The sequence below is a fragment of the Thalassophryne amazonica genome, chromosome 15 (assembly GCF_902500255.1).
Source record: "Thalassophryne amazonica chromosome 15, fThaAma1.1, whole genome shotgun sequence".
NCBI lineage: Eukaryota > Metazoa > Chordata > Actinopteri > Batrachoidiformes > Batrachoididae > Thalassophryne > Thalassophryne amazonica.
In genome coordinates, this window is record NC_047117.1 from 14,764,674 (window position 1) to 14,792,556 (window position 27,883).

General features: G+C 43.5%; 1 protein-coding gene across 3 annotated transcripts in view; it reads right to left on the reverse strand.

The window, feature by feature from the left end:
• LOC117527072 (protein sidekick-1-like) overlaps positions 1–27,883 on the reverse strand; it is a 747,725-nt gene that overhangs the window by 217,502 nt on the left and 502,340 nt on the right. For all 3 annotated transcript variants that reach the window (XM_034189250.1, XM_034189251.1, XM_034189252.1), the window contains 3 exons: positions 19,833–19,935; positions 13,815–13,990; positions 4,273–4,356 (listed from right to left, as the gene is read on the reverse strand). In XM_034189250.1, the coding sequence (XP_034045141.1) occupies positions 4,273–4,356; positions 13,815–13,990; positions 19,833–19,935 (363 nt within the window). The remainder of the gene's footprint in view (positions 1–4,272; positions 4,357–13,814; positions 13,991–19,832; positions 19,936–27,883) is intronic.

A 27,883-nucleotide genomic window follows, 5' to 3' on the forward strand; every position in this document is an offset into this window, starting at 1 on the left:
TTGTAATTCATTATTATCAGGTTGTCCTAAAAGTTCCCTAAAAAGCCTTCAGTTGGCTCAGAATGCTGCAGCTAGAGTACTGACGGGGACTAGCAGGAGAGAGCATATCTCACCCGTGTTGGCCTCCCTTCATTGGCTTCCTGTTAATGCTAGAATAGAATTTAAAATTCTTCTTCTTACTTATAAGGTTTTGAATAATCAGGTCCCATCTTATCTTAGGGACCTCGTAGTACCATATTACCCCATTAGAGCGCTTCGCTCTCAGACTGCGGGCTTACTTGTAGTTCCTAGGGTTTGTAAGAGTAGAATGGGAGGCAGAGCCTTCAGCTTTCAGGCTCCTCTCCTGTGGAACCAGCTCCCAATTCAGATCAGGGAGACAGATACCCTCTCTACTTTTAAGATTAGGCTTAAAACTTTCCTTTTCGCTAAGGCTTATAGTTAGGGCTGGATCGGGTGACCCTGGACCATCCCTTGGTTATGTTGCTTTAGACGTAGACTGTGTTTCATAATTATTGTATGGCCTTGCCTTGCAATGTGGAGCGCCTTGGGGCAACTGTTTGTTGTGATTTGGCGCTATACAAGAAAAAAGTTGATTGATTGATTGATTGATTAAGTACGGCAGCCCGTAAAGCAATCACCGAAAAGTGGATGAGCGCCCATGCTCCATCTTTAGAGGATGGCACAGGATTGTTTACAGACTATTCACAATGGAACAAACTACATTTTCCAGGAGATTACAATCGGACAAATTCGAAGAGGTTTGGAGCAAATGGAGGAGTTACATTTCTGCCAGGCATCCTGAATTTGTATGACACTCTGTATTCTCATTTTAAATTGAATGTTGTTTTTTTAAGTACACCCCTGCATGTTCTTTGCTCTATGTTCTAAAAATTTTTTTGTGTGTGTATCTCTGTAAAAATATTTTGTTAAACTTTATAAAAAAAATAAAATAAAAAAAAAAAAAAAAAGGAAAGAGAACATCCTAAGCTTATAAATGACACCAAGATTGTCTTGACAGGTCTTCTCCAAGAAATTACATCTGATGTTCATAAAAATTAACCAGAGTGTTACAAGTCCACCCTTTTTGATACACCAGTATATGAAATGCGACCATATCCACCCTCTCCACATCTCCTTCACTTGTGTCACTCTGACACTGGATCACATTACTGAGGAGGAACATAAAGTGTGTGTGTGTGTGTGTGTGTATGAGACAGAACAGGATGGTCTCGCCTGCAGTTTTTTTTAGCTGTGTCCATCCTGCTTATGTAAGTGTTTTCTTGTAATCCAGTTAAACACGGGCATCAGAACATGTTCAATTTTCAGACTGTCTCAGCGTGTTAATCTGCTCATCCTGCCAAAAGTACACTGAACTGTCCAAGAAGTCCTCGTCTCAGCACCAGCTGTACGGCACAGAACCTGAACATGACACGTTGTGGGCAGTCGCCTGAAGAACTGAACCTTCAGATACATTAAACAGTAATAAACTCATAAGGAACTCGCACTGTGTTCACACACAGTTTGCATTTGGCCTGTGTTTTTCAGTAGCTGTGTTTCTGCGGATAACCTTAAAACTAATTTCATCTTCTTCTTCCTTCTTTCCTTTTGCATTTTGCTCAAATCAGCCATCAGCTAGACAAGGCTGAAGTTACATAACTGCTTTACAAAGATGTGAAAAATCATTTTGCTATATGTGCATTCTAATTTTCCTACTTTTTCTCTGAAAATGTGAACATGTAACTAAAGTGCTGCATCTCTGAAGTTACCTGCTGTGTCTGTCAAGCCTCTTTTAACGCCACCTGCCAGCTCCACCAATCTGAGTCACCTGATTACACACCTGTTTGCCATCAGCTCTTTATGCTCTGTATCCACCTAATCAAACAATTACCGCCAGATTGTTTTGTGAGTTCTAGCGTTGCTTTGCATTTATCTCTGATGGGTTTTTACCCTCAACTGTTATCAAGATCTTAATTTTCTTGAGTCATTATTGCGACACTGCTTGTTTCTCACCTGATGTTTTGGTAGTACAACATATAAGCTCCAGACAAAGTGAAAAATACCTTCAGGTTTTATTGACGTGTTCAAAATATGAGCACTGATGATTATTATACAATGCCAATGCTTTGTGGGTGAATTTCACCCTCATCTGTGTAAAATTTTAACTTTTATGTCTTCCCCTTTCCTTCTAGTTTGGGCATCACCTCCAATTCCACAAAACCTTTCAAATCAGTTTATTTATATAGCACCATATCATTAATATATGACACCTTAAAGCACATCACCTGTCAAACCAGGGTTTGACACAGTTTTCTGAAGTACTGTCTCGGCACACCACTCGGAACAGTTTGGAACAAATCAGGAGAGCTTGGTTGAACATGTCCCGATTTTGAACATGTTCCAAATTACTCCTAACTAACTTGGTTTAACTCATGCTCAACTTGGCAAAGCTCAGTGTACATTTGCCTCAACTCAGCCTCCAATTTTCACACTGAGCGCAGAAACAGTTACTCCACACTGAGTAAGAATTTTCCAGAGGTAAGTATGAGTTGACCAATGTGCACACTGAGATAAGCCATGTTACCCTGACCTATCCTGAACGGAGTTCAAGTTGTCTGGAGGCATGCAGGAGTTCAAGGGATTATACGCAGAGTTAAACTGAGTTATCCCGTGCTGTCCTGCGCTGAGTACGAGTTGTAGAGAGGTAAGTATGAGTTGACTGGAGTGCACACTAAGTTAGGCTGAGCTACCCTGATTTGAGTATGAGCTGCCTGGAGGCAAGTTGGAGTTGACAGGATTGTACACAGAGTTAGGATGAGTTATCCCCTGATATCCTGAGTTTAATACAAGTTAAGCTAAGTTAGTTATGAGTTTGAAAGGCTGGAGCGGAGGTTACCATCTTTGTTTTGATGCCTTTATTTTGTAAGGAAATTAAGTCTTTCACAAAGATCCGCAACCTTGTTAAGACAAGTGTGGTACGACATATTGCCCATGTTGAAAACTTTGCACACCAAAGAGTTTAATCTGCTTTACTTTTCTTGTCTGTGTTCATATTAAAAAATAACCCAAAGTACTGAATCCTCTCTTCTGTGTTCTTGTTCATCTATCACTAGGTTAATCACACAGGTTACGTAATCATAATTACATGAGGCATAACGACCAATACTAGCAACAAAACCGGATGCATACCTAGTTTTTGTAGTAACTTCCTAACATTTAACAAGCAGATGTAACCTTAGTTGTTCAAATAATCAACAGCTTTATTTTAGATGTCATAGAGTAACTAAATGCTAAACATGATGCGAATGATTATGTGACTAATCTTGATGTTAAAGGATGCAAAAAAAAAAAAAAAAAAAACCAAAACAAAACAAAGTACCTTTGACAACCTCTTCAAAATGAAGCCAACTAAAGGCAGAATAAAACCAAGTTCAAAAGTCAAGTGTTTTTCAGTGCAGACAGCAGGGATGAGTGATTCATTGTTGTGAATGCTTACATTTGCATGTACGGCTCATTGGTGTTTCTGTCGGGCTGCTGTCAGCTGAACGGTCGTGCACGGTTACACTGCAAGCTGATTTATGCTTCTGCATCAAATGCTGCTGGCAGCTGAAGCGCAGACGCCCACGCTGGTGTGAGCATTCGTACCTCTGGTTTCATTATTCCTAGCAGCCTGAGAGCTCATTGCAGCCACAGACGGACTCTTTCACAGCATCTTTTATAACTTCCGTCCACTAAATGTAGGAAATGTCCACCCAAAACCTCACCAGATTTGTTGCTAGGTTCTCTTTTTCTGCTTTCAAAAGAATCCAGGAGTAAAGACAAATCATTAAAGTCACCAACACTATTGGCCAGCAATGATTTGGTGGAAAATGACCCGAGTTGGAGTTGGAAATAAACAGACTGAAATACATTTGTCTCTACACACCCAAACAAACAATATTCCTGCTAACCATATTGTCTGGATTGAAACCATGATCTTGACAAGGGAAGAAATTCAATTCATCCCTGACTGTAACTGTAGCCAACTCTGTTATGAGGAGCCACACACCTCTAGTAGTTGACCCCCTACTTAGCTCCATGGAGAGAACTTTAGAGAACTGCTTTCCATAGTCATCCCAAAAGTCACAATTACTGTATCCACCCTCCTTTTGGCTGTTGTTGTATCCCCTCCATATCGTTTACCAATCAAATACACTGAAGTTGTTCAAAACCACACTCAAACATGATAACTCCACATATACAAAGGACAACATGATTAACACAGACACAGTGTACCTGTAGCCAGACAGGGGATATCTATGTTCCTGTCAAGTTCTGCAAAAATCTTACTCTTTGGCTCAACAGAAATAGAGGGCGGCTCTGGAAGAAAGAAAGAAAGAAAGAAAGAAAGAAAGAAAGAAAAAAACATTTCAGGACACATACTATTAAACATACAAATGTAGCATCTGTATGAATGCAGTGATAAAATAATATCTGAAAAATGAAGCACTGCCAACATCCCCTGCATCAATAAAGAAGCACACAGAATAATAAATAAATAAATAATAAAGCATTTAATGGCTTTTTAAAAAATCGCTAAAGTAGAACTGAGGTTTTTTGAGTATTTATTCCTTAATGGAGAGACGTCAGAGAAAAAGACACATTAGAATAGAAAATAGGTCTCCCCGTATGGCCCAGAGTAGCTTGTGTATCACTGCAAGGCAGCATTTCTATCTATATGCTCTTTGAAATTACTTCCACTGACAGTCACAGAAAAACACATTTTCCCGAGTTTCCCAAGGGAAACAATTCTTTTTTAAAGTACTCCATTTAACTGCCAATAAGTGCTCCATCTAAACACCAATGCTGCTTTAAATCCTGACAGCAGCTCACAGACTGAGCTTCCTTCCATTTGAATGTGAATTTGTGCCTTTCAGTGTATTAACCTCATGCTCTGAATTATGAAGAAAACCGATGACTCCCGCAGATGTTCCATTTCATTCAAGAAATATTTGCAATATTTAGCAAGGATATTGGCAGCAGGGGGCTGTGGCCAAGTGGTAAGTGCGCTTGGTTTCAGTGTGGAAGGTTCCTGGTTCAAACCCCACCAATTCAACATGCAGATCCACCTTGGATCTACGTGGCCACCCAGAGTGAAAACAAGGGAGCAGCTGAAGGGTCTTACTAGCAAGGATATTGACACAGTAAGCCTGGAAAGAGACAGACACAATGTCTTCTTCACTTTGGCTTTTCTGGAAAAGTTCTTACAGTTAATGCATGTGAAAATAAAACTCAAAACATTACCCAGTTAAGGTATACGGTTAATTACAAAGGAGATACTACACCCTATCTTCCACCTGGCAGTCTTAGTGGTAGTTAGCGTCTGATCCAGTTGTCATTTTTACGCTCACAGAGTTCATTTACACTCATGTGCGTGTGTTGTTCAAAAACTGAGGTAGGGTCAGGCACAGAGCTGCTGCATTCATACAAACTGGTACCACAAATCATCTGACCAATAGTTCATCTCCACTTAGTTTATGTGTCATTTCTAAAGCATATAGACCTTGGACACATCCAAAAGCAAGCAAACAAGATATGGCCAATTATGTGTCATATGAAGAAAAGGTATATATTTTTATTCAAATGTTTGTTATTAAGGGTGGCTTAGTGGTTGGCACTGTTGCCTCACAGCGAGAAGGTCAAGGGATCGATATCCACCTGTGGCCTTTCTGTGTGGAGTTTGCATGGGTTCTCTCCGGGAGCTCCGGTTTCTTCCCACATCCAAAGACATGCAGGTTTGGTGGATTAGAAAACTGAAACTGTCCGTAGGTGTGCGTGCAGGTGTGAATATGTTTGTTTGTCTATATGTGTGGCCCTGCGACAGACTGGCATCCTGTCCAGGGTGTACCCCGCCTCATGCCCTATGAAGATGAGTGTGTGTTTGTTAATAAGTGCTGCATAATACTGAAGTCACATATAGCACAATGGACTATATGGAGTAAAGTGTGGATAAATAAGTAAGTTATATTACTTAATAATGAGTGGACCTTTTCCTTACTCATAACCCACCAAGAACAAAACTATGTATTTGGAGCCCACTACGCACATGATTTGCTGGTGTCTCAAATATTTTCCAAACGTAATTACTGCACTTTTTAAAGTAGCTATGAAGGAAATTACTAAAGTTTTTTTTTCCCTTTGGTTTAATAGTTTTAAATTACTGTAATACAGTAAAATAAAACACTGTACAATAAATGTAAAATCTATTCTTTCAGCATTTCTGGATCAAGAAATGTCTGCACGTTTTAAATGTTTAATTTCTGCCTCAGAAATGCTTGTTAACAAAGGTTTAAAAAGTAGAGTTTAATTTGTGTACTTTTACAGTTAAAGAAATGTTGAAATTGTGTTGGCGCATCAGATTCTTCCTGGCCACACCACATTCAGAAGATGTAAGTGTCTTTCCCTCATAGAACTGACAACACTTATGTAAAAACGATATCGGCAGCAACAGTAGACATTTGACATTTCTGGGTATGGTCACTATATACGTGTATGTGCACGTTTGTTACGCTAGAAACAATGTGATTTCTGACAACGCCCTGAATGCCTCTGAGTGCCTTCATGTGTTAAAAGAGCTTCACAGCAAACCAACAGCTGAAGAACTGAACAAGACTCTGGACTATCTCACTTCAGCTAAAACACCTAGAAAAGACACATCATCCTTGCCAAGGTCTTGAAACGCTGCATAGATACCCTTATCACAGCGCTGCATGAAATCCTGTGCCTCTGTTGGAGAGAAGGTGAATTACCACAAGTTATGAGGGACGCAAACATCATCACTCTCTACAAAACAGATTTGAGAGAAGAAATTGCAATAATTATCATGGTATCTTCTTCCTCAGCATTGTTGGGAAGCTCTTTGCTTGAACTGCACTGAAGAGGCTCCAGGTTCTTGCATAGAGAGTCTATCCAGAATCTCAATGTGGTTTTCCAGTAAACAGGTTCATCATCAACATGATCTCTCTAAGACAGCTACAGAAGAATTGCAGTGAGCAAAGGCAGTCGCCTATCACAGACCTAAACAAGCCTTCAATTTAGTTCAAGAACTTCCCTAAGATTCGACACCCATCCAGGTTCCTTAGCATCATCAAGTCCTTCCACAATAACATGAAAGGCACTGTGGTCTTCGACTGCTCAACATCAGACTCCTTCAGTATCCAGAGCGGTGTTACAGAGGGCTGTGTCCTCACTCCATCTCTGTTCGGAATCTTTTTCACAGTCATGTCGAAGCATGCCTTCGGATCTGCAACTGAAGGCATCTACCTGCAAATCAGATCAGATGGTAAGCTCTTCAATCTATCCAGATTGAAGACCTCCAATGGCTCATGACCGGCTTCAGAGAGGTCAGCCAAGACTTGGACATACCATCAGCCAGAAGAAAACACAGGCCATGGGACTGCCGAATATCATCATCTGGAACAGTGACATCGACTTTGTCCATGACTTTGTGGACCGTGTACCTGGGCTCCACCATCCCTGACTTCTTCTCCCTTGATACAGAGCTGAGCAAGTGCATAGGCAAAGCCGTTACCACCATGTCCAGACGGACAAAGAGGGTATGGGCCAACAACAAACTGACGGAACACACTAAAATTCACGTCTACAGTGCATGTGTCATCAGCACTCTCCTGTATGGCAGAGAGACTGGGACAATGCATGCCCGACAGAAACACAAGCTGAATGCCTTTCACATGCGCTGCCTATGATACATCTTAAACATCAATTAGGAAGACAAAGTCTCAAAAACACCACTGCCCTAGAAAGAGCAGAAATTTTCAGCATGTAGAACCTGCTGAAACAGCGATGCATGCGCCGGCCCGGGCATGTCACTCGAATACACAACATGCGGATCCCCAAAGACCTTCTCTATGGAGAACTTACACAAGGAAAGCACCCTACAGGCAGACCATAACTGTGCTTCAAGGACATTTGCAAGAGAGACATGAAGACCCTCAGCATCAATCCAGACTCCAGCTTCAAAAGGATCGACCTGGAGACAAGTGGTGAGGAAAGGCCTCATAAGCTATGAAGAGACATTTGCAAAACAGTCTGAAGCAAAAAGACAGAGGAGGAAAAGACAAAAAGACAGACAGGCAAGCAACGGGGTTCATGTGCGCTCATTGCAGGAAGGACTGTCCTGCATCGGGCTGACCAGCCATGCCTGATGTTGTGCCAGTTCCACCATCCAGAGTGCAACTCCATAGTCTCCTGAGACTGACAGATGCCTACTACTACTTTAACATGGTTGTCACATTAGACGTTTCCCTTCTGGATTTTGTGTCATGGCACAGAATTATAAAGATGTCAACATATGATAAGAAGCTTGTGTTGTTGTTTTTTTTGTGTATTTCTGTGACATCGAGGGAGAGAGAAATGCCAGCTTTAAACAAGAGAGGAAAAAAACAGAGTTATAGCAGCTCCTACACACAGCATTCATGTATTTCAGTGCTGTAAGGAGCTCTTCCAACATGAGATACCTATTCCACATCGTGACTTTAAAGGTCACATCGCTCCACAGCAGAACTAGTGTCACTTTCTATGTAGTTACTCTGTTACCATGACAAACGCTGAAAAAAATCAACCCTCTGCTTTTTTTTTTAACATTTCCACACAAGCCATGGATATCCAAGTGAGACAGCAGGTCGAGGAAGTGGAGAGACGTGTCAAAACCTTTCTGTATGTGTGACACGTCTTCTACTTTGTGTATGAGGTCAGAAGAGAATTCTGCAAAAAGATACACAGGTTTCAGAGGCTTAAATGAGCAGATGTCAAGATTTATTTCTAAATTCATGCTGATGCATTTAACAGGAGATCAGATCTGAATCTGGCTAAACTTGGATGAGGACTGAGCCACAGTGTCAACACACCTTGGTTACAACATGTAATTAATTAGAGGAATAGTTTTACTGAGTCTCTGTGACTGAGCCAAGTGAACAATAACACACACTAAGAATGTGTCTGACATTATGATGCTCTTTAAACAACACTATTTTAAAGAGTGCTGCAAAAACACAAACGCTTATCAAGTACATTTGTCAATTTTCTCATCAAACACTCTAATGTCCACTTAATTTAAGACACAATCGCTTATGGTTAAGTAAAAATTCATTAAGATATTAAAAACCTCTTTGAAGATAATAATACATCTTGCATACATCTTGATTGAGTCATATCTGACTCACCATAAGATTTTTAAATTGTGTTATTTGTTAAAGATGTAACATTTGTAAAGCATACCTGAAAATGGGCTCCTTCAGCTCATTTCAAAATCATATTTGAAGTGAATTTTACATCTTAAAAATCTGAGATCGGGTCACGGGGGCAACAGCTCCAGCAGGGAACCCCAAACTTCCCTTACCCGGGCCCCATTAACCACCTCTGATTAGGGCATTCCTAGTCTTCTCTGGGGTCTCCTCTCAGCTGGATGTGTCTGGAACACCTCCCTAGGGAGGTGCCCGGGAAGCATCCTTATGAGATGCCTGAACCACCTCAACTGGCTCCTTTCAATGCGAAGGAGCAGCGGCTCTACTCTGAGCTCCTCACGAATGACTGACTTTCTCACCTTATCTCTAAGACACCAGCCACCCTCCTGATGAAGTCCATTTCAGCCGCTTGTACCCAGGATCTAGTTCTTTCAGTTATGACTCAACTCTCATGACCATAGGTGAGAGAAAGAACAAAGACTAGATCCAGAGCTTCACCTTTTGGCTCAGCTCCCTTTTCATCACAACAGTACGGTAGAGTGAATGCAATACTGTCCTTGCTGTGCCCATTCGCCAATCTCATGCTCCATTGTCCTCTCACTTGTGAATAAGACCCCGAGGTAGTTGAACTTCTTCACTTGGGGCAAGACCTCATGCGCTATCCAGAGTAGGCAATCCATTGGTTTCCTGCTGAGAACCATGGCCTCAGATTTAGTGCTGCTGGTCCTTATCCCAGCCACTCCACACTCAGCTGCAAACCAAACCAGTGAGTGCTGGAGGTCACAGCCTGATGAAGACAACAGGACCACATCATCTGCAAAAAGACCCTGAGCCCACCAAACTGAAGACCCTCCTCCCCTGACTACACCTTGATATGCTGTCTATGAATATCACAAACAGGACTGGTGACACGTTGCAGCCTCGGCGGAGGCCAACCCCCATCTGCCGAGAACATAGCTCTCGCTTTGTGATTACAGAGAGTGGATGTCCCTGAGAAGGGACCCCTCCACTCCATACTCCCGCAACATGTCCCAGGGTACCCGATCGTACACCTTCTCCAAGACCACAAAACACATGTAGGCTGGATGTGCATACTCCTAGGCCCCCTCCAGGATCACTGTAAGAGTGAAGAGCTGGTCAGTGGTTCCACAGCCAGGACGACTATCAACTGAACCCTCCGTTCCAGCACCCTGGAGTAAACCTTACCAGGGAGGCTGAGTAGTGTGATGCCTCTGTAATTAGCACACACTCTCTGGTCCCCTTTTTTTTTTTAAATATGGGGACCACCACCCCAGTTTGCTACTGCTTTGGCACTGGCCCAGACCTCCACACAATGTTGAAGCGACGTCTCATCCAAGACAGTCCCTCCACACCCAGAGTCTTCAGCATTGGACGGATCTCATCAACTTGCAATACGAAAACACAATCAAACCTCAATAAAATTTCAGTCACTTTGCATTGACTTCATTACCACACGGCCCCTGTGATAGTATTGTAAAAATGCTGGTGTTGTTTTGGTTTGAAAACAAATAAAGTGTGCAACTTATGGAAGACAGCCATATAGCATAACACTGATAAGGTGTGTGCATCCCCTCCGTCAGCTGAGTGGAGGCACTGAAACACAGAACATATTTTGGGTTGTCGAGTGTGAGGGTGTACAGCACAACTTTGAATTATCAAAAGACGCTTGCTGCCTACCTGTGGAATTGTGACAGAAAATGACAACAGCTCTGTGGCTGTTTACACCGGTCGTCGTCCCCACAACATATAACGTGCACACACGAGATCAAGGCAGCAAAGAACACCTCTGAGGTTTTATCTTTCTATTACATACATATAGACAAACACACAGATTGCGCTGTTGTGTTTTGGAATCCTGTCACACCATCAACACCTTATGAGCTCAAAACTGAAGGAAAAAAAGATCAGAACTAATGCATTCATCCCTCTCTGTTCCTCAGATACACGGCAACTTTGTCCCTGTTAGGTCGGATGTAAAATTCCTGCTGGTATAATGAAGCAAGAAAACTGAGAAAGACAGAAAGAAAGAGATGGACGTATGTAAGAACAAAGCAGGACAAAGAGAGTGTGAGAGAAGAACGGGTATAGTATAAATATTCAGACGTCATTTCTGATGACCGAGTATTCTGTAGGTGTGTGTAGTTCATTGTCTCTGTGCGTTTGATGGTCTCCGACAATCACAGCAGATCAAAAAGGTGCTGAGAAAGGGGAGGGAAGAAAAGCTTCACTTTATCAGTCACACGCTCCCAGTCTGTGTACGCTGTTGTCTATTTACACACACATAAGGAACACGCGTGAATTGTGAGTGCATGAGTGCTTTTGACTCTTGCTTTATTGATCACTGACTGCAATAAACGAAACTAATTTAGCTGCTGTGCAAACAGGCGTGCACCGCGTGAGTTACGCTGTGATTGTGTGGTTATGTAAAGTATATTTGTGTGCAAACAGGGATTAATGTGTGTACACACTAGTGCAGCAGCTATTTTGAGTAGATTGGACCATATGGTGATACAGGCGCCATGTATCCAAGACAAAAGTAAGAATAAATGGACAAATAAACAGAACGGGCCTCATAAAAGAAAATCTTCATTAAATGTTCTCAAACTTCTGTTACCTATTTCAATATGATGGGCTCGTACAAGTGTGTCCAGATTGAAAAAGGCTCCAGATCACCGAATAAATCACCTGTGGAAACTTGGTGTCTGGTGCTTGGTATGTAAACTGGCGTATATTCAGGAGGGGTGTAATTTATCATTAATAAAGTCCCTTGTCCTCTATGTCAGAGGATTCTAGTCAGAACACTGGGATTAGACAGAAACTGAACTCTTTTAGAGTTTGAAGGCCTGCTAACAGAGACACCCAAAAAGAAATCCTGTAATTGCTGCAAGCGTGAAAAGTAAAATAACCTATGATGCCAGTCCATCACAGGTTACGTCCAAACCCAAGGCGCGTACCCATTTGCAGCTGGTTGGACTTTGGGAATGCAGATTTTGCGTCTTGCACAAGGACAAAGGTGGTGCATACAGTACATAGTCCTTTGGTCTCCATCCTGGAGATGAATGAAATATTAGAAATTATAAGTGGTTTAGCAGTTTGAAATGTTCATATTTTTTTGCGCTCTTAAGGTAGTGTCTCACTCATGCACGACTGGTGGAGAGGAGGCAGAGACGCACCATCGCACAAAAACAGGAGAAAAGGTGATAACTTTCTCATGGGGAATCTCACTGAACTGGTCTGCCCGACTGGCGGCCGACTGTCTGCTGAATGCCGTTCACAGTGGTAGTGAAAACACTCCTACAACTCTCGAGCAGTCCGCAAACATGCCGCACATTAGCCACTGACATGCCACGCAGCGCACACGCGAAAGTCGACTGGAACTGGTGCAGTCTTTGCAGGCGCAAGGATTTGCGCGCGAATACCATGCGGCACTCTCAAGGATGTTCAGCGCCACTGCTGCAGCTAAACTGACCACACATTTCCACACACAGCGCTCAGGATGGCTGTTGACTATTACATAGTTATTATGTGAAAGAGGCTGTGAAAATTCCCCCCAACTTTAGGCAGAAAAAGCACTGAATAATGAATAAAACAAAAGAAAGCATAAACACACACCCACAAACTTACGGAATGGTTTCCACTGAGCTGCGTCTCTCGTTTCTCATTGACATCCTCACAGACAATGAAAATAAAACAATAAATCTGGATCACCTTGTCCACGTTCCCCACACAGGTGAGGTCTGCTGTCCCTGCTCCGGCCAGCAGCATTAAGCTGCGGTTCTCAGAAAAATAAATATGACAAGAGAAACAAGAGTAACAAGAGAAAATCTGGTTCGTGGTTGAGCACGAAGTGTAAAGCATGCCTGTACCATCAGACTGTACGTTTACAGCCGGGCCGGACACAAAACTGAGTTCCATTAGATGGCACAGCTCTGCTGTGGCAGGAAAGGATGCACGGGCACTGTGATACTTTGGAAGAGCTCCGATAAAAATAAAACAAAAGAATGAAGCCAGAGTGCCGACATCGTGTGTCCAGCACGGCGTGCACATGTCCACAGCGGGTGTGTGCCGACCAGCAGCATTAAACTTAAATCCACTTCTGTCCTCGGAATAATAAATAAATAAAAAACAAACAATGAATCCCGTCCATGCAGCTCATCTGTGGCTGGACGATAGCTCCGTTCTCTCACCTGCAAAACAGCCTTGACACGCTTGAGCTCTGGATCATAAACAAACCGCAATGTCCACTTTCCTACTTCATCATCACTTTTTCTTTGAATTTTCACTTTGTTCGTGTGTAATTTGCCCAAAAACCCATTGAAATGACAGAAGTAGAGAAATTACGTCATATGCCCTATTTTACCCCTTTAGCGCCGGCCCCCAAACGCGACTGCAGTCTCCTATAGAGGACTAAAAGCCTCCTGCAAGAAGATACGTGTAAGTATGTAAACGTAGCTGCTGATGTCACGTTTAGGGTGTCCGTCTGGATGGTTCAGGACAATCAGATTAACCATCGATCATGATGTGTGTGTGAGAGAGAGAAGTGCTTCTTCTTACCCATTACAGTGAGGTGTACCCTCGCCTCCACAGGTTTGGCAGTGCTGTTGCTAAGCGACGCTTCACAAACATATAACCCTGTGTCAGAAGTGGCGGGGGAAGGAATAATGAGGCGACGCCCATTTGACAAATGGCGCCCATTGCGTTTCCATGACACCACAAGGTTGTCCACCGGTCTGAGGGAAGGAAAGTGATGGCACACAATGAGAAGAGAAAGAGAAGAAAAAAGAGAGGAGAAGACATTGAGAGAGCGGAATGGGGAGAATTATAGAAAAAATGTGACAGAAAGCAATTAGGACATATTAAAGCCATCAGTTTATGTGTCAATGAGGCAGGAAATGAATGATGACAGTCTGTATATCAGAACAGTCAGCTCTGCTCAGCTTGAAGGAGCATCAGTCAGTTGGCTCAAGTTGCTAGAGAATGAGTTTTCAAAAAGAGAACTTGTATGTGTGTGTGTCTGTGTGTACTTCTATAAGGCAGCATTAACACTGCACCGTCATGGATGTTTTTGAAGAGCGCCATTCGCAGAATCTTTACGTTTTACCTCAGTCTATGTGAAGTGTGAGATGTGCAGAGAAGAATAGTGGAGGGATCAAATGACATCAACTGAAGTGCATCTTTTTTGGCAATTCAAGGCAGGGTTTGCACAAAAATTGTGAAAAAGTTGCATTTTGAGGTCAAGCAATGGAAAACAAGAGTGACTGCTCAAATTATCTCCTCTTTCAAAGTTTAAACAAGTCAGGACAAGCAGACAAGAGTATATTGAAAATAACCTTTTGATATTGTGCGCCTTTTTTATGAGTGTTCAAGTTTTTTGTTTTAAGGCTGTTTTTAAGTCATTTTCACAAAATAATGCATGTAAAGCATCAGCCACTGTAGTGTGATGTCACCACACAACAGATACAAGAATGAAAAATTATGTACAATAAGTCCAAGACTAAAGTGATTTGGAGCAACACAGTACAGTGGGGCAAGCGTTAGGGTTCTCGCTTCCCAAACAGAAGGCTCCATTCTCCATGTACACCTGCCGTCTGAATACTTAGTACATACTGAGTGGTGGGCACAGCTAACCAAAAAATTAGCTTCAATAACAGCTAATCAGCTAACTGAAAAGTTATCTTTTATCAATTAAAACCAATAAACCACCCAAAAATTTATCTGAAGCTACAGCTAAGCAATAAGCGATAACTTTCAGTACTGCTTCAGGTACACTTGCAATGACTAACAAGCTGATTTTGAGTTTTAACACCACGATCACTTCTGGTAGCATCAAAGGTGACCACAGACCCAAACAATGAATCAACACTTCTGTCTTTGTGCGTCCTGCCCACTGCTGCTGATGTCATCATCGGCAATATTGAACACAGTGGAAAGTCATGCTGAGGTGAGATTGATGCCGTCTCTGTAAATGGTAAATGGTGTTATGTGTCGGACGCAGCCCGGAGAACCGACCAGCGTTTGAAGGACCCAGTATAAAATAAGCAGAGCACGGTACAAAGGATAACAGAGTTTAATGAACATAACAGTGCTGTGAAAAATATAAAAGTGCGCGGTCTGGCGTGGTGGATTGCGGTGCGCTCCCAGCAGCGCTAACGGTCCGGAGCCAGAACTGGTTCGGACCCAAGGACCCCGCCGACACCCCCCAGGTGGCCGCGACAAACCGAGTCTGTGAAAGAAGGAATCATTATGTGAGTCCACACTCAACACACAGAGAGAACGCTCAAAGGTGCACAAACAGCAAACACTTCCTGGCTTAATTACTAATCAGCTTCCCACCCTGCAGGCATGGAACATCCAGTTCACAAAACTCCACTGCAGTGGAAGCTGATTTAAACGACCAACATACAGCTCAATATAATAAGGTGTGAGGGACACCACATTTACTGACTGTATAAATGTTAGTCACAAAATCTAACGTACCTCAGGAAGTGTGCTGACGAGCGTGAGACCTCACCCTCTCCTCTTTCACAGACCATGCATCAAACCTGGACGTTCTCTGCATCCACTGATGATGAGATGGCTCCCGAGACGATGATCTCACCCGTCTGGTCACAAGGTCGAGTCTCTGGAAAATACACACTGTGTACTCCAGTCTTAAATGCCACCATGTTCCAATCCATGTAGATGCACCACAGCTGTGAGTCCTGATGAGCCGCAGGTGATCAGCCTCAGGTGATCAGGGTGAGGTCCTGATAAACTCAGCTACACAGCCACTCAGTCCCAAATGCAAGCCACCTGGAAGGAAAAACAAAAGACAGAAACAAAAAGGCAGCCAGGCCCCCCAGCCATACAACAGTACCCCACCCTCACGGGAAGCCTCCCGGCGACCACACAAACCTGGCCCATGAGAAACACCCCCCTCCAGGGACCATGGCTGGAAACCGTATCTGCATTCATCTTCCAACAGAATCTTCATCTACAGAACGGTAGATGTCTTCTCCTCTGGCTGCATCTTTGCCCTTGTTTCTATCAGTCAATTAGCACAGGTGTGGCCAGGAGTTCTTGAACCTGTGCGGTCAGCCTTTGTCCAACCATGTTCACAGTCTGATTAGTCATAAAACAAAAAAGACAAACACAAACAACCAAAACACCCCCCCCCCCCCCCCCAGAGGACCGTTCCATCAAACCCCGGGAAGGGGAGAAAAGAAAAACAACCCAAACTTAAGCTTGCAAATAAAACTGCTAACACCCCCCCCCCCCCCCCCCCAACGACATGTAGGGACCAACACCCCCCAGAGGACATCCCGCCAGCTCCAGGAGTAATAGCCACAGCCGAGGTCCCTCTGGGATCCAACGTCACCCACGGGGACTCCCAGCGCCTCCCAGAGGACCATTCCATCAACCCCAGGAGACGCCTCCCCTCATGACCAACGGACCCAGCCCCGGCCGTCTATGGCTAGATGGACCCACAGCCCTTTCCCCCCCAGAGGACACCACAGTCAAACCCTGAGGGCGGAAACTGGGGGGAAAAACAAAAGGAGAAAAAAAAAAACATACAAACAAAACAACCCCAACCCCACCCCCTTGGCGCAGTGGAAACTGGAAGCACGTCCAGTGTCACCAACCGTGACTATACCCCAGAAGCCAACCGGGAGGAGTGGAACAGCGGTTATGGCAGACGGCACAAAACGGCGCCACTCCTCCGACTTCTAAACCAGCCACCAGCTGCGGGTATATCCCACTGCCCCAAACCTCAGCCACGCCGATGGCAGACGGCTCAAAGGCGTGCTGAAGCCGGAGGTGGAACAGGGAAACAACAAACAAAAACATCCCCCCCCCACCCCCCAGGTGCAGAGGTTACCCGGGAAACGCCCAGCATAACCAAACTGCACCACTCCAGCAACGCCGACACTACGGCTCACATGGCTGGAGCCAGAGGAGAAGAGAGGGAACAAAAGAAAACCCCCCAAACCCCCCCTCCCCTCCCGGGTGCAGAGGTTACCTGGGAAACGCCCAGCATAACCAAACTGCACCACTCCAGCAATGGCGACTCTACGACTCACCCGGCTGGAGTCAGAGGAGAAGAGAGGGCATAACAAAAAACAAAACAAAAAAAAGAAAAAACAACCCAATTACCCCCCCATGACCCCCCAGGGGACCGTCCCATCAAACCCTGGGAGGTGAAACTGAAAGAAAGACTAACAGACTAACATAAAGTTGCTTGGGTCCTTTTTTTTTTTTTTTTTTTTTTTTTTTTTTGACAGAACTGCAGGGTCACGACCCCAGACACTAAATAGTGTACAAATAAAAACCCCACACAAAAACCAACTCAAAAAACACCCACACAAAATGAACACACACAAAACTAATAAGTGATTTATACCGTCAAGCTCAAACAAATGGAACACACCTGTTCCAACTTAAGAGCTTGACGGTAATGTGACTCAGTCACCAAAAGAGGGAGCCAAAGTGCTAAAAAATGAAAAAAAAACCCTTTGGTGACAGAAAATAATTCATGCTGCTTTTCCTGTGAGCAGCACACAACCAAAAATGTGATTCAACTAAATAACACCGGAGCTGACACAACAGACGCAGTAGTTATCTTCATCCGGGGAAACGGGGCTACAACTGTCACACGGGAAGCACAGCGACCCGTGCCACAGAGCTCCACCGTGCGCGTGCACCCATTACAGACACACTCTTGCAGCTCCCGTTTAAACCTCTTATCCGGTCGGAGCGTGACGCGAAGCCGTCGCCAGTCACACTCCACCACGACCCTCGGATAAGGCACACACAGGAACACGGCTGCATGAGCGGTCAAATCAGTATTCGGTAATGGGTTCTCCAACGCGCACCATCCGGGCGGAAAACACCCGCAACTGATCTGGATAACTTCTGAACGTCTGCTGCCGCCTTCCCGGCGCGTTACCGTCTCTGCTACCGCTGGGTCCGTGATGTTTGGCCAGAGACTACTGTTATGTGTCGGACGCAGCCCGGAGAACCGACCAGCGTTTGAAGGACCCAGTATAAAATAAGCAGAGCACGGTACAAAGGATAACAGAGTTTAATGAACATAACAGTGCTGTGAAAAATATAAAAGTGCGCGGTCTGGCGTGGTGGATTGCGGTGCGCTCCCAGCAGCGCTAACGGTCCGGAGCCAGAACTGGTTCGGACCCAAGGACCCCGCCGACACCCCCCAGGTGGCCGCGACAAACCGAGTCTGTGAAAGAAGGAATCATTATGTGAGTCCACACTCAACACACAGAGAGAACGCTCAAAGGTGCACAAACAGCAAACACTTCCTGGCTTAATTACTAATCAGCTTCCCACCCTGCAGGCATGGAACATCCAGTTCACAAAACTCCACTGCAGTGGAAGCTGATTTAAACGACCAACATACAGCTCAATATAATAAGGTGTGAGGGACACCACATTTACTGACTGTATAAATGTTAGTCACAAAATCTAACGTACCTCAGGAAGTGTGCTGACGAGCGTGAGACCTCACCCTCTCCTCTTTCACAGACCATGCATCAAACCTGGACGTTCTCTGCATCCACTGATGATGAGATGGCTCCCGAGACGACGATCTCACCCGTCTGGTCACAAGGTCGAGTCTCTGGCAAATACACACTGTGTACTCCAGTCTTAAATGCCACCATGTTCCAATCCATGTAGGTGCACCACAGCTGTGAGTCCTGATGAGCCGCAGGTGATCAGCCTCAGGTGATCAGGGTGAGATCCTGATAAACTCAGCTACACAGCCACTCAGTCCCAAATGCAAGCCACCTGGAAGGAAAAACAAAAGACAGAAACAAAAAGGCAGCCAGGCCCCCCAGCCATATAACAAATGGACTGTATTTTGATTGTGGTTTTCTATCCAATGCAGATGTTCAAATTGCTTTAAAATGATGCCAAACATTCACCCACTGATGTTATCATGCTCCTATGTAAGGTGCTCAACTGCATGCATCTTGTAGATTAAGGACCTTGCCCAAAGGCTTGAGTGACATTCCTTATCCTGACTGAGGATCCTCAGGTCTCGAGCTCATTGCTTTAACCTTGAGACCATCACTTCTCTAGTATACATACATATAAAAAAGAAAACAAAATCTATCAAGGCAATAAATGGTCATGCGATTGGGCTGTTGTTCAAAATAATTGGGGCACTGACTAATGTAGAGTTTACAAAAAGCAGTTTAAATAGCCTTTTTACTAATGTGGGACACAGTGGGAGATGAGTCAGTGTGCAGCTAAAGGCTGAGAAAAAGCTAATTAAAATGGTGTTTCTGGCAAGTCTTAAACGGAATTAAAATTTTCTCTTGCCCAATTAAATATCTGTTGAGTCAGAGAAGAGCCGTGCATCCGCTTAAGTCAGACTGACCTCAGAAGTAGCTTCTGTTTACAGTAGATTCACTTTGCCATGGTAAGTATGAGTGTGTGTTTGTGTGTGTGTGTGTGTGTACAATATTGTTCGGGAGAAAGAGTTGCTGAGCTGTGAGTTTATTTAGTGTTCTTTTAGTGGCCTGGAAATAAACAGCGCTGTCTTTGTGTTTGTTTCTGAGCGGATCTCACCTGGCATTTGCAATACACTCCAACGTAGCTTCACTTCCTGCCACCACCGTTGCGTCTTTTGGTCCAATCACAATTGCTGGAGCCACAAGCTCAGAGTTGGGATCTACGACAGAGACAGAATTAAGTGAGAGGCAGTTTAGGCTTTTAATCCCCCATTCTTGCTCCCACACAGCAACTTAATCTCACACTTGATTACACACTCTTAGACAAGAATCATCTCTTATGCTTAAGTCTCTTCCTTCAAGAAAACATGTAAAATGATGCCAGATGCCACAGGGCTTATTAGCACACTTTCATTTTCAACAAGGACAAACAGAGTCGCATGATGAAGGCACCAAAGAAAACCAAAGCAGGAGGCTTAGTCTTTTTAAATGTGTAGGCTTTTCCAAGCCTAGGAATATACCTTTTAAAATCCATCTATTTTCTATACCCTCTAACTCCAGTTGGGGGTCACGGAGCCTATCCCAGCAGTCTTAGGGTGTGAGGTGGGATACACCCTGGACAGGACGCAAGTCTGTTGCAGGGCCACATATAGACAAACAAACACACACACCTGCATGGACACCTACAGTCAATTTGAAGCTTCTAATCCACCTAATGCCTGGTTCACACGACAGGATTTTAAAATTATCTGTACGTTTCCAAAACCTGAGAGACCGCACACGTGAAGATAAAAAAAATCATAGATCTGACAGGTTTGATTGTACAGTGTGTGGTGTGCAGCCACACGGTAAAATCAACACACCGCACATGAACAGAATTCACACACACGAACATTCCCAGGTCAGACAGGAAATCTCGCAAAATCTCAAAATCGCAAAACGTGACTTCAGAGTAAACAGACAGCAATAGTTTGTGGACTACTTAAAACAGGCAAAAAAAAAAAAAGACACAAAAAGGAAAAGAAAAGGCATTAAAGAAGTGGAGACAGCGCGACCACCGGACATCTTATTTTCTGCTCTGTGCGTTCATCACCTCACTTTCTGGTTGGCTATATGTCACATTCAGCAGGCTGCATGCTTGTTTGTGGTTGAGACACACACACACACACACACACACACACACATACACACACACACACACACACACACACACACACACACACACACACACACACACACACACACACACACACACACACACTGCGATATCGGGCCAAGACAATCCAACATGTTGAATATCCCCGATTTGTGATCGGAGCGCCCCTGACGTCCTTACGTGCAGATTAGAGCGCTCTTAACACACCACACACGGCAGGAATATCTGATAAGATTATCTTTAGCGTCATCATGATTGTCGGGGCGACCTTAAGATTGTTGGAAGGGGAAGAACTTGCCGTGATTATCTTGCCGTGTGAACCAGGCTTAACCTGCATGTTTTTGGATGTGGGAGGAAGCCGGAGCAACCAGAGGGAACCCACACAAACATGGGGAGAAGATGCAAACTCCCCACAGAAACACCACAGGTGGGAAATGATGCCATGACCTTCTTACTGTGAGGAAATAGTATAAACCACTAAGCCACCGTGCCGCCCACCTTGTAAAATGTATTGAGTAAACAGATGGATTGATAAGTTCATTCTCTCCATTTTAACACAATAACTCAAAAACCATAAATGCTAACATCTTGTAATTCACCAGATCAAAAAGGCATAGAATGAGTAGTACATTTCTTTTACTTATGTAATAGCTCATCAATGTGTCTGCCACCTGCTGGATTGATGATGGATTAGCAGCAGGTGTGGTAGTCACTGAGAGACAGACCACTTCCACACAGAAATGCACTAACCCAGATTATTTCCTGGTTGATTAGCAACGGCTAAAGCTCAACTCCTCACAAACCAGCGGAAAGGACTATGAATGAATGTAGTCAAAGGAGACACTTCTTCCTTCTCTTTCTCTCTCAACATATGTGGGGTTTTGAAGTTACATGTAGCTTGAAAAGAACTTGACTGTTAGTTTCTTTCCTTTCCAAAGCCTAAGGTTGGTGGCTACATGGCCATGGCTGCTTGTTTTCTTGTATAAAATTGCCAGCCATTTTATTTTCAACTCCATTATTTATTTATCTGGACCACTTTCAGGACCACTTAAGTGCTCATTTAGGATTTACTGGATGATTAAAATTCATAAAACATTCCAACTCTTTCCTTCTACCTCAATCTGCAACACAATTTAATTCTTGTTCATTTTCAGACAACAAGCACACCTTTCATAAAAAGTTTCATAAAAAAAGAAAAAGTTTGATTTAAAAAAGCATTTCAGCATATTTTTTGAAATGTTGATCAAAAGTATGATGTCTCTGGTAAAGAAACAATATTATTTTTCAGATACACTAATATAAACTGCTATGGCAGCACAAAACAGTGGATGTGTGTGAAGATGTCAGTGAAAGACTACAGCAGACTGTGTACGTGAAACACAGCTTTGTGTACGAGACAATATATAAGATTTATTTGCAGTATTTTATGTATGTACAAGATGGTGCCTGTGTGCGAGTGAAAAAATGTTTTATGGATAAAGAAATACTTGAAGCTACAACTTGGTTAAACAAATAGCCCCTGGGGGAAAATGTATCAAATGTATTTTGATAATTAAATGCTTATGTGATTTCTCAAGCAAATATATGAAATGTTCTTTGGTTCTAGTTTGGCAGATGTGAGGACTTGATGCATCGTTATGTTTTTTGTCACTTCAATGAGCCACTGTTGGGTTTTAGACTGCTAAATGACATTAGAAGATGTCAATTTGAAGCATTAGAAAAAATTGATTAAACACACACATACACACACACACAAAATTAATATAATTGGCAAGTGTCATTCTGCTTTATTTGGAATGTCCAAATTCTTTTGAGCTACTGTAAATCAAACAGGTCAGGTCTGGGAACGCGCGCTGGTGCCATGCATTGCTTCATTCACCACACAACGGTTCCTCCCCCGCAGATCCTGGTTGGCAACCACCCATGCAGACTACCAGTCCATATCCACCTCATTAACCTAATTAATTATCTTCTGCAACCAGGTGAAATGTGAGCGCCCCCTTGGCCTTCTCCAGTCACTGGGATCTTCAGCACTGAGGCACTTGTGCACAGTGATGCCGGTAACGCGTTACTCAGTAATGCGTTACTCTAATCTGACCACTTTTTTTAGTAACGAGTAATCTAACACGTTAATCTTTCCAAATCAGTAATCAGATTAAAGTTACTTCTCCAAGTCACTGTGCGTTACTATTATTTTTGCATTATGGGTCGATAGCAGCATTAAACTTGGTCTGTGGGCAGGGGGTCGGGTTCGAGTGAACTGCCCACTTTAAGCGAGCTGTGAGCTTTTCATCCACGTTTTTCTGCAACAGCTACGACTCGTTCTCACCAGCACACCTGCACTGAGCTTTACAAAGACATTTTTATGCTTTTTTTTCTCCGAGCCGCTCCGTATCTGCTGCTAAAAACAGCTGATCCTCCGTGACGCGTCAACAACTAACACTATTTTCCACTCAAATGCACCTAAACTCTCTTTCTGAGGACCACATGATGTGAAAATGCAATAAAACTTTCTTACCTGTAAATCTGGTCATGTTTTCTGCATAAATAAATGTTATCCATTCTTTGTGCTCAAACGCCAAAGCAGGGGCGAATCCCGATGGAATGGGGGCGTGGGGCAGGGATGTGCCCCCCCCCCACAACACCCCTAGATTAAAGGTCCAGTTTTGAAGCCTTTTTTTTTACTACAACTACTAATACTACTTAAAATAATAATAATTTTGACAAGTAAAATGTTTAGAGAGAATTTAAATGTTAGAAAAATGTTAGAATGAATTTAATAGTTACATTTATAAACAATGTAGGTTAGAAATTGCAAGTTTTACTGTTACAGTGCTGTCAACAGTTAAATATGAGGTCAAGAAAGAGGTCTTTCTTTTACTTTTTATAAAACAAGTATTTATTTTCATTGAAGCCAAGAAAGGGTGACTATAAAGTGAGTTTTGGCAAAACAAGTATCATTGTCATGTTGAGGTGGCAGAGGGTTGTTGTCGGCAGCTGGGGAAAGTAACTAAAAAGTAACTTGTAGTCTAACTTAGTTACTTTTCCAATTGAGTAATCAGTAAAGTAACTAAGTTACTTTTTCAAGGAGTAATCAGTAATCAGTAATTGGATTACTTTTTCAAAGTAACTGTGGCAACACTGCTTGTGCATTTGATCAATGCTCAGTGAAGAGTGCAACAAGGTTCCAACATTAATGGGTTGATGTCCCTGGTGCAAAGCAGCACACATTGCAAACGTGTCACTGGTAGTTTTTACCCAATGTGGTTGTGGTTTTCACACCCTCTTGTAGTCATCTGTGCACTACTGTGTGTTTGTCACAACATGAGTTGTGGTCGGACACAGTGATGGTGTGTAGGTGGTAGTAGAACATGACTAGTATTTAAACGGTGGAACATTCAGACACACCTTACATAAGTGGGTTGTTGATGCACAGACATGAATTCAAAGCAACCACTAAACAAAATTAAAAAATCATGAAAAAATACAAAACTTCACCTCACCCTCTCACCTGAGAGAGGTTTGATGACTGTGACCTGACACATTAGCACAGATCCATTAACTTGCCAAAAAAGTCCATTCTGAAATAGCACTGTGCGGTGTTAAAGCTCATGACTATTTAAGAGGATAAATCTAACCCCTTTGCACTGTGCACCCTATTCTGCTGCGTCAGTCACGAAAATGAAAAAGATGTCCCCCAGATGGACCTGCACTGTGTGCACTGTAGATTGTGTTAGCTCGTCAAGACAGACTACTAAATCTCATAAAAGTCAACAAATTGTTTGAATGTTGATCTCACCCAGTGTTACATGGACAGCAACAACACTAAAATTGACCTTATTCTAAATAAGACCATATTTAGTTAATAGTGTTTATATGAGTGGTTTAAAGAATATTCCAATCATATTTTGGTTTACATGTTATGGAGCAGTTTGATTAACTCACAGCAAAATGCTGTAAAAACTCCAATCGGCGTTCATTAGCCCTTTTTGGATGAGAATAGTTTAACATGGTTACACTCAATGATGCTACATTCAGCGGAGGAAGGTTATTTTTCCAGGGACGTCAATTTAGCTCTCATTTCTTAAGAAAGGTAAGAACCCGCCTGAATGTGACATCTACAGACCGTTAAGTTTGCTCTGTGCAGACCTTAAAATCTATGCCAAGTTGTTAGCCCGCCGGCTACAGCACTATATAACATCTTTGGTTCACTGTGATCAAACTGGTTTCATAAAAGGCCGTTTGGCAACAGATAATCTTAGGAGTTTGCTACACATTATTGATGCATGCAAAGATAGTGGGACTCCCACAGCTATCTTGTCTTTGGATGCCATGAAAGCATTCGACAGATTAGAATGGGCACATTTATGGTCAGTTCTTGGAAGGATGGGCCTGGGAGAGAGGTTTATTCATATGATCAAAGTCCTTTATACAGGCCCTTCAGCCATGGTTCTTACCGGTAAGATCTGCTCTTCACTTTTTCCTGTCTCAAGGTCATCTAGACAGGGCTGTCTCTTAATTTAAAGGGCCTTTTTGCCCTGTCCATGGAACCATTAGCGCAATTTATTAGACAATCTCAAAATATATTTCCCCTATTTCTATTAGTAGTATAGTTTACCACTTGAATTTATATGCAGATGATGTGGTCCTTTTTCTTCAAAATCCTTCTGTTTCAGTCCCACACCTTTTAAGATGTAGAGGACTTTGGGAATTTTTCTGGCTTTAGAGTCAACTGGTCGAAATCTGCCTATCTGCCTCTCAATGAGGCTGTCAGAGCAGCTACCCTCCCTGCTAACATCCCCATGATTGAGCATTTCAAATATCTTGGCGTTGGAATGAAAATGTTCTTCGGGACCTCAACAGATGGTCTGGCTTACCCAACTCACTACAGGCCCGGTCTTTAATCATTAAAATTAATATATTACCAAGGGTTAATTTTATCAGTTCAATGCTCCCTGTGTTTCCCCCTGTTGGTTATTGGAAAAAACTACAATCAACAACATACAGATTTATCTGGAACAATAAGTGGTCAAGGTTAAAAATGTCCACTGCTGAAAGGATGAAAAAGGCTGGCAGTTTGGCGTTTCCAAATTTTAAATTACATTTTTATGCATTTTCACTACGACCTCTAATCACTTGGTTTGATCCAAAGGTGAAGGTTTCTTAGCGGTCTTTGGAGGAGGCACTCGTGTCTCCCTATAGACTCCAAGATATTGTCTATGCTAACATTTCTGTTAAGCAATGCCAGTTGCGGTTTGGCCCCCTGATCACACACGTTATTCAGATATGGTGTGACGTTCATAAATCTTGTGCTGTGAGATGCGAGTGGCACTGTAACACCCCACTGTTTAAAAATAATAAACTACTGATCGGACATCGGCCTATCTTTTTTCCTCAGTGGGAGAAGAAAAGTATTCATACCTTAGGTGATATTTTTAATACTACTGGTCTGTGGTCTTTTCAGGATCTTTCAAGCTGGTATGATCTCCGTGGTACCTCTTTCTTCTTTTTTCTTCAACTTTGGACAGCATTGAAAGCTTATGGGGTACCTTAGGACAGACCGTTGCAGCGACACCAATTTCATAATTTTTTATGATAAGGATACGTCAAGGGGTTTTGTCACTCAGATCTATCATATATTACTCGAGTCCTCTTATACCAATCTTCCACTGGACTCTGTTTGGAGAAGGGATGTCCCAGAGCTTGACCCTGAGTTTGACTGGGATTTGGTTTGGTATTTTATACAGCTGTCCTCACATAATCCAGATCACCAACAAATTCATGTCAATTTTGGTCATAGAATTTATCTGACTCCTAGAAGATTTCACATGATGGGTCTTTTACCAGATTCTTGCTGTACCTTATGTCCACTTGGTGTGCCTGGTACATTTATTCATATGTTCTGGGGGTGTCGCCTGTAGCATCTTTCTGGAAGAAGGTCTCCCGCCAGTTATCTGATATATTTGCTCTGTCCTGGGCTGTCCTCTGCTTCATTCCCAATACACATCCTGGCACCAGCCAGACCCCCCCCCCCCCCCCATCTGCTCTCTACTCTTCACGGCAGATCTGGTCAGGATTCAGCTGAAGAGAATAAAGAGCAAAAAGGTAGCAGGCCCAGACAAGATTAGCTCGAGGCTCCTCAAATCCTGCGCAGATGAGCCGTGTGGGGTCATGGAGCGGGTCTTCAACCTGAGTCTGAAGCTGAGGATGGTGCCACACCTCTGGAAAACATCATGTGTGGTCCCAGTGCCCAAAACACCGCACGCCAAGGACCTCAACAGCTTCAGGCTAGTGGCACTTACATCCCACCTGATGAAGACCCTAGAGCGCCTCGTCCTGTGTCACCTCTGCGCCACGGTCCCGGTTTGTGAGGACCAAGAACTGCGTGTCTGACCTCCTGACCTGCAGTGTGGGGGCCCCCAGGGGACGGTCCTCGTGCCCTTCCTCTTCACTCTTTACACAGCAGACTTCAGACACAACACGGACAGCTGTGTCCTGCAGAAGTTCTCCAATGACTCTGCCGTCATTGGACTCATTATGGACAATGATGACGCGGAGTACAGAGGACTAACGCAGGACTTTGTGGACTGGTGTCAGAGGAACCACCTCCTCATCGATGCGGGGAAGACCAAGGAGATGGTGGTGGACTTCAGACGCTGCCCCACTACACTCCCCCCAGTGAACATCCAGGGAAGGGACATTGAGAGAGTGGACTCATATAAGTACCTGGGTGTTCATCTGAACAACAAACTGGACTGGACTCACAACACGGACGCACTTTACAGGAAGGGTCAGAGCCGCCTCTACCTCCTGAGGAGGCTGAGGTCTTTTGGAGTGAGGGGGCCACTCCTGAGGACCTTCTATGACTCTGTGGTGGCTTCAGCCATCCTGTACAGTGTGGTCTGCTGGAGCAGCAGCATCACAGAGAGGGACAGGAAAAGACTGGATAAGATCATCAGGAAATCCTGCTCTGTCCTGGGCTGTCCTCTGGACTCTGTGCAGGAGGTGGGGGA